Source organism: Rhinoderma darwinii, chromosome 5, assembly GCF_050947455.1.
Source record: "Rhinoderma darwinii isolate aRhiDar2 chromosome 5, aRhiDar2.hap1, whole genome shotgun sequence".
NCBI classification, from domain to species: domain Eukaryota; kingdom Metazoa; phylum Chordata; class Amphibia; order Anura; family Rhinodermatidae; genus Rhinoderma; species Rhinoderma darwinii.
Window position 1 is genome coordinate 297925638 of NC_134691.1, and position 14425 is coordinate 297940062.

The 14425-nt window shown below is 40.3% G+C and overlaps 1 protein-coding gene across 1 annotated transcript in view; it reads right to left on the reverse strand.

Moving 5' to 3' along the window:
- The window catches only part of LOC142651997 (mitogen-activated protein kinase kinase kinase 3-like), a 141851-nt gene that overhangs the window by 52848 nt on the left and 74578 nt on the right, over positions 1–14425 (reverse strand). Inside the window, exon 3 of the mRNA XM_075827333.1 lies at positions 11718–11815. Within this exon, the coding sequence (XP_075683448.1) occupies positions 11718–11815 (98 nt within the window). The remainder of the gene's footprint in view (positions 1–11717; positions 11816–14425) is intronic.

Genomic DNA, 14425 nt, shown 5'->3' on the forward strand with positions numbered 1-14425 from the left:
ATTATCCCTCCTCTACCAATCTTTACAGTTGGCACAATGCAGTCAGGGAGGTAACGCTCTACTGGCATTCACCAAACTCGTCCATCAGACTGCCAGATAGAGAAGCGTGATTCATCACTCCACAGAACACGTTTGCCCTGCTCCAGAGTCCAGTGGTGGCGTGCTTTACACCACTCCTTCCGACACTTGGCATTGTGCTTGGTGATGTAAAGCTTGATTGGTCTTGGGAACTCATGCCATGAAGATCCTCTATTAATGTTAATGCCAGAGGAGGTTTGGAACTCTGCAGTTGAGTCAGCAGACGGATGGCGACTATTAGGCACTATGTGCCTCAGATCTCGGTGACCACACTCTGTAACTCTACGTGGTCTGCCACTTGGCTGAGTTGCTGTGGTCCCTAAATGCTTCCACTTTGCAATAATACACTTCACAGTTGATCGTGGAATATCTAGAAGGGAAGAAATTTCATGAACGGACTTGTTGCAACGTTGGCACCATATTACAGTACAATTCTGGAATTCAGTGAGCTCTTTAGAACGAACCATTCTTTCATGTTCGTACAGACAGACTGAATGACTAGGTGCTTAATTTTATACACCTGTGGCAATGGGACTGAATGAAACCCCTTAATTCAATAATTTAGAGGTGTGTCCCAATACTTTTGTCCATATAGTGTATATGCAAGTTGCACTATAATACTGTGGCTCTAATACTTTTTATGGAAGGTCTGTTTGATGCAGCAGTCGTCTGTCATTCAAAGATGGATCTACAATACCTGTGAAAACACCAGTTACATTGCAAGTCATCCATCTATTCCCAATCCCATTGTAAATAACTGAAAATGAATGCACGTAGGCCGGATTTACCTATAGGCACAGGCCAGCACTGAACAGTGTTTATTTATATGTAAATTATGTGTATTTATATGTTAAGGAATGGCCTACTTGATGGGCGGAATCAAAGGCTCCAGACAATTTGTGCCTACAGGCTCTCGAGATGTAAAATCAAGTATTGAATGTAAGTGACGTACCACAAGGTGACATATCTAAACTCCTACACATCATTAATCTCACATTAAATAGAAATGTGTGCAATGTAAGTATGACAACTCTTTGGATTAAACTTGTTTGTGACTTGGATACAATTGGAAACATCCCAGGTCCAGGAATAATCAGTTGCATCAAGAAAATGCAAGGAAACAGGGAAATGTTGAGTCTTATTTCTAAACTACGTACTATATAACACGCCCTATTATATCACACCCTAGTGTATCTTGCCAATTTTTTTTTTATAGTAGGACATATGGGGGAAGGCAGTGTTTGTGGACTGGATTAAATTAATAGAAAATGTTGGACTTGCTGCCCAGAATGAAGTGAACGCTGATATTTTGCAGAACACGTACAGAACTTATTTTGAAAAGTTTGGATACAGGAGATCATCCATTAAAATAAGATACTCCCCGAAACCAACAATGTAGCTTAACTAGACGCTGGTTTGGAGATTTTTCTTTCAGTTTATCAGACGTTCTCTCTCAAAATTTTGACTAAAGTAGAATTTACAGGAGAAAGATGCAAATGTTGACGGACTGGGTTATGTAAACTAAAAAGGTGAGAGATCAGAAGTTTGGTTAAATTCCCATATAAAGATGTTGACCTTCCTCCCATTTTGCCGGTCAAGGATCTATATCACTATATAAGGAGGAAGCTGGATGTCTTCCAAGAAGAGACACAGTCCAGCCCTAAGATTGTGGAAGGATATTTATGAGGAGGTACAGCAAACCCATAAAGTATTAAAGACAGTCTAAATATCACTCAGCTAATACTAGTGTTCCCGGGTTCCTATATTGACACTAAGGCCTTATTTACACGAACGTGTGCGTTTTGCGCGTGTTGCATTTACGTGTGTCATCAGTGTTTGGTGCCTGTTTGCGTTATTTTTGCCCATATGGCATCCTTATGTCACGTGTTTTTGATGTATGTAAAATGAAATGAAGGAGGTGGTTTTATTTTTCTCTTCATTTCTTGAGCAACTGTTGCGCGAATCACGCACAGCACACGGATGTGCGTCCGTGTGATGTCCGTGATTTTCAGGCACCCATTGACTTCAATGGGTGCATGATGCGCAAAAAACGCTCAAGTATAGGACATGTGGTGAGTTTCACGCAGCGGACACACGCTGCGTGAAAAACACGGAATGTCTGAATGGCCCCATTGACTTACATCGGTCCCTGCGACGTGCGTGATTTTCACGTGCGCATCACGGACGTGAAATACGCTTGTGTAAATAAGGCCTTAAGGAAGGACGTTTTATAGAACGTTTCATCGTTTTAGATCTAAACATAGTTTACATGTCCAAAGAAGGATACCCAAGTTATTATCCTCCATAGGGCTGGGCGATTTTGCCCAAAAATAAAATCCAGATTTTTTTCAACACTGTGGGTGATTTTCGATTTGAATCTCGACTTTCTTTTTTTTCCCCCCTTTTATTTAACAGTAATACCAAGAGATAATTTAATAAATTATTTTCTTTATATAAATAACTTAACATATATTGCTATAATAATTGTACATAACTTCACAACTTTTAACCTCTGCAAATATTTTATCAGAAATACAATTGGAAAAATGTATACCTAATTGATTATAACTTCTGTGTTCCCCGGCAGGGAACAGGTTAACAGAATCTATAATCAATTATGCATTGCGTGCACCAATATCCCTCTCTGCCCGTCATCACCTCAGCCAGTCTCAGACATTGCAGACGAGAGTAGTCTAAATAGCAGCAGGGCCAGGCAGATCGCGCCGAACGGGCACTCTGGGGTGAGATTCCATTATCGTGTCCGAAGTCTGAGCAGGGCCCTGTGCAGTACAGGCCCCACGATGGGGTGTTAAATAAATGACAATAAGGCTGGATTCACACGACCATGATTGGGCCTTGAAAAACAGTCCATGTGTCAGCCGGATTTCCCAGATTTGAACGGGACTCCTGGCGAAAGTCATTTAGGCTACAGTCCCACGACAGTGAAAAAAGAAATGCCAAAAAAAAGCTGATCAATTGTCAGTTTTTCATGTCGATTTTGCATCAGTGTGTCTCCAAATGGATTTCCTTCGTCAGGGTTTTTTTTGTCCCAATCCACTGAAAAAACAACAGTGCCCATGTAGATAGTGCCGCAATGTCCCTGTAGATCGTGCCACAGTGCCCACATAGTGCCACAGTGCCCAAATAGTGACACACCTTCCCCCATATAGTGCCACACACCCTTGCAGATAGCACCCCCACCCCCCTTGTAGATCGCACACCACCCCCATGTAGATCACACCCCCACCCCACCCCCTTGTAGATTGCAGCACCACCCCACCCCTCCTTGTAGATCACACCCCCACATGTAGAGTGCACCCCACACCCCCATTGCAGATCGCACCCCCACATGTAGATTGCACCCACCACATGTAGATCGCACCCCCACATGTAGCTCGCACCCCCACATGTAGATCGCACCACCACCCCTTCCTTGTGGATAACACCACTGTAGCTGCCACTAGGAGCGGAATCCCCGGCCAGAGGTTGCCGACGCTCTGACCGGGGATTCAGCTCCTGGCGTGAGCTACAGTGGCGCTATCTACAAGAAGGGGGGTGGTGGTGCTGCGATCTACAAGGAGGGGTTGGGTTGTGATCTACAGGGTGCGTGGGGGCGATATGCAAGGGGCGTGCTATCTACAGCTGGGTGGTGGTGCTATCTACAAGGGGGGGTAGTATCTACAGGGTGGTGTGGCTATATACTAGGAGTCCCTGCTTCCCCACAGAACTGCTGTTCCGTACTGTATTATTTTGTTCAGTACAGAACAGCAGTTCCGCGGGGAAGCAGGGACAAAACGGAGCGCAGCTTGTCAGACGGAGCAGACCAGGCAGTGACGAGGCGGAGCTTCCTCCTGCAGCACGGCGCCACTAAAGAATCGATTCAACGATCCTGTTAAAAAACAAAATCGTCAGAGGCCTTGAGGGCGAATTTATCAAATTAATTTGATTAATCGCCCTGACCTTATGCTCCATATATGGAGAGGTATTACAATCTTTAGTGATCTATAATATCCCCAATTGCCAGGAGATATCGTTGCCCCTTAGATTTGTAAGCAGACCATACAGATGTATTCTCCATTAACTTATCTTGAATTTCATTAAGGACTCCAACTTCTCAAGATACAAATTCGGTACATTCTCATCCAATCCAGTAAAATGATTTATACCGTGCAGCATACTTTTTTTTTTTTTAAATATTGAAGCCTATGGGGGGGACGTATGATTCTCTAAAGTTAAGGGAGGACACATCTGTAGGTTGTTGTTTATGGCTGCATCTAGTCTGTGAATTGTGTTCACGTTATATACTTACAGGCCAAAGCTGTAGATCATTTCTAACTGACATTATCATAGTTAATTATTTAAAAAATAAAAAAAAGACATGTCCACCAAGTTCAACCTCTCTCATCAATTATACATCATTCACTAGCAAAACAATTATAACCCTCAATTAAATTTTTTCATTAGATAAGCATTTAGCCCTTTTTTTTTTTTTAAAAGCTGTCATTGTATTGCCCATTACTACCTCTTCGGGTAAGGCGGTCCATAGTTTGCCTACTCTAACCATAAAGAACCCTTTCCTATACTGATGTCTAAGTTGCTTTTCCTCCACATGTGATGACTGTCCCCAGGTCCTTTGTACAATTTTGGGAATTAATAAATCATGAGCCAAGTTCTTTGTATTGACAACACATATCTATTCATGTTAATAATATAAGTTTTCTATGATGAGCATATTTCTAGGGTCTCATTGAAAGGGATACATCCCGGACCATTTAATAATCTAGTTGCTAGCCTTTGAACCCTGATCAGCTCTCCTAAATCCTATTTGCAATGCAGAGCCCAAATACTGAATGCCATATTTAAGATGTGGTCTTACAAGGAAAAATAATAAATTTGGATCAAATTTTTTAGGTCTTTTTTTTTTTATACACCCTAAAATCTTATTTGCATTTGCAGCTGCTGCTTGACATTGAGTACTGCTGATTAGCTTACTTGTAACCAGAATTTCCTTGGCTAGAGAGAATTATTCTAATAATAAAAGATTATATGAGGTATTCGCTATTTAAGCAGTTCTAATATTTTCTGAAAGGTTCACCAAAAAGGTCAAATCAACACGTTTCGGCAAAACAAAAAAAATATAGAATGAATTGGAGATAAGATGGTGAACATATCTCCTCTGCAAGTGTCCTATTTTTTTATATGTTTGGTTATACCAACAATAATACAAAGATCAGTACAAAAGAAAAAAAAGATCAGAAGTTGGAATGTATGAACAGAATTGTTATAAAATAGAATAACGTAATAGAAGTTTGTGAGAGCATCGCCCATTAATATAGGACCTGGAGTCATTAAAAATGAGAGCTGAAGAACAGCTGACTTAGCGCTTCTTTTCTCTAGCAGAGTTAGGAAAACAGGGATTTTCCACTTATATGGCTGGAAGACAGCAGGTGTTTGCATCTCATAGAAACCTGAAGCCTTTTTTTTTCTCTCCACATCTGGATTTGCTTGCGATATTCCATGATAAAAGACTTCCCCTAAAATGTGAGGCAAGGACAGAGGTTTTCTTACTAACTGGCTGCAGAACACGGGTTTTGCTGCAGTTGCCAGGTTACTGACAGACAACACATGCAAACAAGCGACAACCGAGCCTATGCCCAGTCCCTGCTTCCCCCTAAACGCTTGTAGCCTCTAGCACATCTTGAATGTTTCATGGCTTTTAAGGCTAAAATATTTTAGGGATTATAGAAAGTTATTCAGCAGGGTCCACTACAGTCAATAAGCATCTCACTGGATATAATTCTAGCAGCAGGATTATCTACATTCTGCGCTATATACAAGTATAAGCATACGTACCATAGATGCAGGCCATATAGCTGCTATGGAGTCCTTGGAGAAAGCCTTTTTACTACCGGGTGGTAAGAATCTGTGCAGAATTGTTAGGGTATGTTCACACGACAGCGTCCGTAACGGCTGAAATTACGGGGATGTTTTCAGGAGAAAACATCCCCGTAATTTCAGCCGTAACGGCATGTGCAGGCGCTTGAACGCCGCGTCCATTACGGACGTAATTGGCGCTGCTTTTCATTGGAGTCAATGAATAACGGCTCCAATTACGCCCCAAGAAGTGACAGGTCACTTCTTTGACGCGGGCGTCTATTTACGTGCCGTCATTTGACAGCGGCGCGTAAATATACGCCTCGTGTGAACAGACAAACGTCAGCCCATTGCTTTCAATGGGCAGATGTTTGTCAACGCTTTCAAGCCGCATTTTTCGGACGTAATTCGAGGCAAAAATGCCCGAATTACGTCCGTAATTAGTGTGTGTGAACATACCCTTAGCAAACCAAGTGGTTAGGAATTTCACAAGAATCATGAAAAGGATAGAAATGGGGGAAATAAAAGACCAGGGCTGTCTGTCCTGGATGGCAAACCTGGCACAATAATGGGGCTCCTTCTATTCTACGTACGCAACTGTATACAAGAAACCTTTTGCTTTCCGGTTCACAAAACAGGAAGCACAAAAACAGGTTTTAGGTTTACTGGGAAGAACATTTTTATTTTAGGGGTTACTTTTGTTCCATAAACGGAGTTACAAATTATAACAGGTGCCTTAGTGAAATTCCCTGAAGAAGTTCTCAGTGTAGAAAGCAAATAGGAAAGGAAGGAAGAGGAACAACTAATGTAACAAACTGGTAAAAGGACAGTGCGTTAAACTGAACATCTTTCATAGATCTGTACCAGGCGCTGGGTACTATGGAGCAGCTGTGAACCGTATCTTTCAAAAAAATAATTCCAGATTCCATCACACTCTTTGCCGAAGACATCGAGAGGTAAAAGTCAGTATCTGAACATCAAGGCTTCTTTTCTACTGCTGGAACCTGATTTACGAAGCATGGCTCGGCTCATTACGCAACTCCCACGTACTTGAAAATATAAAGCAAGACAGAATAGACCAGCACATGTGCCACATTTTAGGCAAAAATGAAAAACCACCACTAAAAATAAGTTAAACGTGACGGAATATCCATTTATTGTTTTTTTAGGGTTGTCAAAGATCTCTAAATGACTGTCCCACTGTGTATAGGTGTTCGTATTTTTACTTTTAGAACAGGCTGAGGACATTAAACAATTTCCACTTGCTTTATTTTTTCAGAATTATTATCCAAGTTCAGATTTTGGCCAGGACCCTCAGGAAAACATGATGTTAGTGGCATAACAAAAATAAAGTCAATGAAAATGATATTTTGTTATTTTTGATTGTTTTGGAGCTTTCCCTTTCCTCTCAACCTCCTAAATTCCTCCACATTGCCGGCAGGCGCTGTGTTTTCGTTTTTGGGTTAAAGTTCAGAAAGACTTTTCACTTAATCAAAACAAGAAGGCTTTTCCTTTTCTACTTGTCCCCAGACAAGATGACATCTTTTCTACCGAGTAGAAAACACCGGAAAGATAACAAATGTGTTAGTCAACTAGAAAGTCATTTCAAAAACTCTCCAGCTAAATGTTTATGTGGAAATAAATTTTTTTGGCGAAGGTGAATTCTTTCTCAACAACAAACATGGTGTTTTTTTTTATCCATTTTGTTATTAAAATACACACATTACACAAGGATTGTGCCCATTAATTTAGAGAATATTTAAATATTAAAGTAAACATTCACAAATTTTTGTAAAAACTTCCTAATACCTAAGCACAATGCCATTAAAGAGGCTCTGTTACAGCAGAGCAAGCATAATCTCGTTGTAACCAGTCATCTACAGCGCAATCTTGTGGGATTACGCTTGCTCTGCTGTAACTACAACAGAAACATTAACGAAGTGCAGGGATTGTGAATAGACATCCCGTGGAATGTCTATTCACTGTCTAAACACTTCAGTATTGTTAATGTGTTCGTATAAGACAGAACATAGCGATCTAAAAGGTCAGCGTCATATACTCCTCTGTACAACGCCCACTTGGTCAATAGTAAAAACGCCCAGTTGTCCATAGAGAAACTCATTAGCATAAAGCTAAAATCGCTAATAAAGTGGTGAAAATAGATAGTTTTTTTAAATAGAAAGCACTGCTGTCACGTAGATTATAGCACCCATCTCCTTATGTAGGAGATAGGGCACTTATAATGTGGTGATAGAGCCTATTTAAATTCCAGAATAGAAGGGTAAAGTGTCCATTTTGCATTATACCAATGTCACTTTTTATTTGGTCCACCTACAGTGAAGGAAATAAGTATTTGATCCCTTGCTGATTTTGTAGGTTTGCCCACTGTCAAAGACATGAACAGTCTAGAATTTTTAGGCTAGGTTAATTTTACCAGTGAGAGATAGATTATATAAAAAAAAAAAAAAAAAAAGAAAATCACAGTCAAAATTATATATATTTATTTGCATTGTGCACAGAGAAATAAGTATTTGATCCCTTTGGCGAACAAGACTTAATACTTGGTGGCAAAACCCTTGTTGGCAAGCACAGCAGTCAGACGTTTTTTGTAGTTGATTATGAGGTTTGCACACGTTAGATGGCATTTTGGCCCACTCCTCTTTGCAGATCATCTGTAAATGATTAAAATTTCGAGGCTGTCGCTTGGCAACTCGGATCTTCAGCTCCCTCCATAAGTTTTCGATGGGATTAAGGTCTGGAGACTGGCTAGGCCACTCCATGACCTTAATGTGCTTATTTTTGAGCCACTCCCTTGTTGCCTTGGCTGTATGTTTCGGGTCATTGCCGTGCTGGAAGACCCAGCCACGAGCCATTTTTAATGTCCTGGTGGTGGGAAGGAGGTTGTCACTCAGGATTTGACGGTACATGGCTCCATCCATTCTCCCATTGATGCGGTGAAGTAGTCCTGTGCCCTTAGCAGTGAAACACCCCCAAAACATAATGTTTCCACCTCCATGCTTGACAGTGGGGACAGTGTTCTTTGGGTCATAGGCAGCATTTCTCTTCCTCCAAACACGGCGAGTTGAGTTAATGCCAAAGAGCTCAATTTTAGTCTCATCTGACCACAGCACCTTCTCCCAATCACTCACAGAATCATCCAGATGTTCATTTGCAAACTTCAGACGGGCCTGTACATGTGCCTTCTTGAGCAGGGGGACCTTGCGGGCACTGCAGGATTTTATTCCATTACGACGTAATGTGTTACCAATGGTTTTCTTGGTGACTGTGGTCCCAGCTGCCTTGAGATCATTAACAAGTTCCCCCCGTGTAGTTTTCGGCTGAGCTCTCACCTTCCTCAGGATCAAGGATACCCCACGAGGTGAGATTTTGCCTGGAGCCCCAGATCGATGTCGATTGACAGTCATTTTGTATGTCTTCCATTTTCTTACTATTGCACCAACAGTTGTCTCCTTCTCACCCAGCGTGTTACTTATGGTTTTGTAGCCCATTCCAGCCTTGTGCAGGTCTATGATCTTGTCCCTGACATCCTTAGAAAGCTCTTTGGTCTTGCCCATGTTGTAGAGGTTAGAGTCAGACTGATTAATTGAGTCTGTGGACAGGAGTCTTTTATACAGGTGACCATGTAAGACAGCTGTCTTTAATGCAGGCACCAAGTTGATTTGGAGCGTGTAACTGGTCTGGAGGAGGCTGAACTCTTAATGGTTGGTAGGGGATCAAATACTTATTTCTCTGTGCACAATGCAAATAAATATATATAATTTTGACTATGTGATTTTCTGGTTTTATTTTTATATAATCTATCTCTCACTGGTAAAATTAACCTAGCCTAAAAATTCTAGACTGTTCATGTCTTTGACAGTGGGCAAACTTACAAAATCAGCAAGGGATCAAATACTTATTTCCTTCACTGTACATATCTATGCTAGACAGAATGTAAGAACCAGATTATGCCATTATGGTTTGTAATGCCATATTTGCGTTACTATTGGAATTTTTGTTGTAACACTAAGTTGAGCAACACAATTTTTCATTAAATTCTTATGAAGAATTATCTATTTATGTTATATATCTAGTCTTGCTTTAACAAATGTCCATTATCCTATGGGGTCATAGTAGACAGATTTAACAAGAAAACACATTTTAATACTAACTCTTTATTGATTATTGCAAAATTAGCTTTTAGTAATATTTCTTGTTTTTCATCTGTGACAAAGAAAGACTGTGCCTGCCAAATAAAAACAAAATAGTGTAATTTTGCTGTTCATGTTTTGCCATCTGTGATAAGTATACAGCGCACAGCTGAGTAAAAAAATAATGCAATTCTGCTGTTCTGTACTGTACATGCAGCATTCCAGTATTTTTTCATTTGTGACACGGACAGAGTGCGCTTCTAAATCAAGTACCTTTTCTGTGTGCTATAGCAGAGCACATTACCATTTCAGGTACACAAGCACCAGCAATGCCAGATTCTCAACCTGCTATATACCATTTCTTGTTTCTATGAATATATCATTGTTTGACAATGGAGTGGAGACAACATGAAGTAAAAATCAGCATGAAAAAAAATCTACTCATCATTTAATGTAGAATCTAAAACGTTGTTAAAATTGAAACTATGCTTTAAAGGACTTCTCTTGGACTTAAAAAAAAAAAATCATGACACCTATCCTTTATCATACTGCTTTTGGTATGATATTAACATAAATTTTATGTATTTGTGTTCTTGTTTTCAACTTTTTACTATTTTCTTACTTTTACTTCTCTATGGGGCTGCCATTTTTTTTTCATCTCTGTATGTGTTGATTAACGACACATACAGAGATGGAATATGGCACATACATCCCCATAGAGAATGCGAACGGGAGCCGTTCCATTCTCTGCAGCGTACGCCGTCTGTGTGGGAATGGCGCATGCGCCGCTCCCACAAAGACCAAAACAAAGCCCGTTAGCAGAGCGAAATCCGGCGCCATTTTCATGTGGACCAGAAGCCACTGCCGGACAGTAAGATGACGACTTTCGGCCATATGTTCAAGGAAGCGAAGACGCAAGGAATAGGAGCGGAGGTGGCAGGGGCGGCAGGAGCAGGTAATTTATGTTTGTGTATGTGATGTGTGTATTATGTTCGTGTATGTTCGTGTTATACTGTCTGCTTAGCACTGTATCTAATCCTCCTACACTGTGCAGTCGCTCAGAAAATGGCGGCACACCGTGTAGGAGGTTTGACAATTCTAACCCCTCCTTCTCCTGGCACTAGCCAGAGTAAGGGAGGGGGGGGATTGTGTGAGGACACTAGAGCGAGTGTGTCTACCCCAAATTTGCAGCATAAAGCAATGAGGTTGCTTTACCACATTGACCATGCTGCAATTTTGGGAACTGCTCTCTCTAGTGACCAGCACATGGAAATGTTATAAATTAGAATCTAATTTATAATATTTCCGGACTTGTGAAAAAATTAAAACAATGTGTAATCACTTAAATAATAACTGTTTAACTAAAAAAAAAAAAATATTATTTCTAACGACACATTCCCTTTAACATTGAGCTGCTGTCCCTTTATTGATTGGGCTGATCAGCAGGGGTCCCATGGTTCAATGGACAGGCCATTAATGTTTTAGTCCCAGAGAACCCCTTTATTGTTTCCAACTTGCAAATACTAAAAATGTATATATCATAAAACTTGACTAATTTATCCATTACTGCACTCAAATAGCAATTGGCATTAAAAGTTAACTAAAAAGAATTACCTGCTTGTTATTCTTGTTGCGATTACTGTCCAGCAATCCTCCACATCTTCCCAGAGCAGCCAGGTCCTTCATAATAAGATTGAGGGCTTCCTCTTCATCTGAAACAGTTCCCAGCAGTTAAGTAAGAATAACACTTCTCTCCATACAGTAAAAATATACAGAAAGCAACAGTTTTGGCCACGTAAAAAATCAAGCATAAGTCTTTAAAGGGTTTGTCGCATCAAGCCAATACTTTTCAATAAGTATTAGGGCATAAGGACATCATAGAGAGGGGGGTCCCGCTATGAGCCAGAGCTGAGAGCCACTGACAAGCACACATCTGTATGGCCATTTAGTACCATATTTTCAATGCAGCGGCTGCATAGCCAGCTAAATCTTTCCCCGGCAAAACCGACAGCTCTGGGAGTAAAGGAGTTGTCTGTGATGAGCCATATTACTATAATATCTGCTAGCAAAAGGCTTCCAGCATTTAAGAAAAATGTAGCAGTAATTTTATATATGCTTTCATTATACAATGTTCCATTTAAAAGTATATTTTTATTTATATATACAATTGTCATAAAATACAAAAAATTAAAAGAGGTTTTGATAAATTTTGGCTTTTTATTCTAAGAAAAAGCGCTACTCTTTTCCATGGACTGTGTCTCGTGTTTTAGCTCATACATTTGAGAATGGGCTAAGCTGCAATACCAGACACAGCCCCTGGTCAAGAGTGGCGCTGTGTTTTGTATAAATAGACAAGTACGCAAATACTATAGTAGACTGGAAAAACATGAACATGTTTTATAGTTTAACACATCTCCTATGTCCGTGCACAAATTCAAATAATTATCGTGCAAAATCCTGAGCATGTTTATGGAGTACTTTAATATATTATGTTGGAAGATGACCTCTGTTTAGAGTGTATCCGCGCACGCTTAGCCACACCTTAAAAACGAGGAAAGGGACTCTACCAATTCTTCGGATCAGTGGGGTCCCAGGAGCCAGACCCCCAGATTGTGACATTTATGAAGTTTCTGACTGTGAAAATAGGAATGTTGTCAAGGACCTAGTTGCTGTACCCCACAAACAGATATCGGTCATCAAACATCATCTTTAAAAGGACGCATCAAGCAGCAGAGCTATCTGTGTATATCATTTTGGATACTGTTTCGTTCTTCACCTAATTAAAACCATCTGATTGTTCTCAATTATTTTTAAGAAATAGTCATAAGGCATTGTATTAGGATTTGGCTCCATTGTGACCCTTAAAAAAATAACATATACTCGTATCTCAGGATTACGCAAGCTCTAAAAGTTTATATCTACTGCTTTAATGAACATGGGATTTGTCTACATGATTTCTGGTACAGTGGAGGAGAACAAGGCTGGACACTTCCAGGAACAGCCAGGCATTTTAACTGTATATTAATCTTTCAGACTCATTTCAGACTTATTTAAAAAAAATAACTGGGAAAATGCAGAGCCATTTAAACGCACGATGCCAAAAAAGGTTTCGATAAACAAGATTTTCTTTACGGTAACTCCCTTGAAGCTGTAGTCATATGGAAGATCATCAATCTAGATACCCCAAAGTTACAAAGCTTCAAAATAGGTCTCTAATAAGACACAGGTCCACGACGTTCAACCTATTATTGGTGTTGATCCAGAGGAAGCAACATGCGTAGGGTAGTTGATAATTTGTCATCACATAGGAGGTAAAGTAATTTATGTCAGACGCCAAATAAAACCTACACACATATACACTTGAGTGACCTATTCCAAAAATTACTGCGTAGAATGAAATTAGTACATTACCGGTTTCCCTGGGGACACCGAGAAGAGGTCCAGTCATTTTTTTCCATATTAACAAACCACAAATTTCTTCTGAATTATACTATCCAGACCTACCCCAAGACAATGACCGTTCAGATGTTTCCGAACACTCAAGAAAGGACTGTCCCCTCTTCTAAACTGGCTCTTATTTGGATTGAGGACTCCCGTGACTTGAGAAACTTAACATATTGCAGATCACATTCCACTTAAAACAATGTATATTCTGGAAGCTCATGGGAATATTATACTCCGACTGTACTTCATAGGAAAATGTAGAGAATAATGATATCATAAAATAAATGTCATTGTTTCAGCATTAGAAATGTAATGTCTCATTTTACAATTGTATTTATATGTACGGGTTATCTTCAGCATATCTATTTTATTTTATTCTGTAGTTATCATCTTAAAGGTGGTGTCTCATCAGAGACCATCTCTTTCAGTTCGGAGTTCGGTTGGTTTCCGGTACCCCAGCATACAATTCATTTTGTCAGGGGAAACTCCGGCCAGCCAGGGGCAATGTAGTATTATATGGCGCCCATTCATAGAGGCTCTCCGTTCTGGCTTAAAGAAGGATGTCCCAAGCAAGGGACCTCCCCTATGATGTCCATATTTCCTGATAGGGCATATAAAAGGTATGAAATGGCAGTCTTAGTAAATCTCGTTCACACAGGTCAGATACACTGCGTAAAAGTACACAGCATATTCAAGCTAGAGCCCGTAGGCAAATTTGGCTGAAAAAGTGCACCAAATTGTGTTGCAGATTTTCGTCCGTTATCACCGCTGTGGAAAACAGAGCTGGAGAAAAAAAGCCAATACTCACTTCACGGACGTTGCCATAGAGACGCATCTCTCTGTCCTCCGCCCGACCTCCTGTGATGATGCTGCAGCCC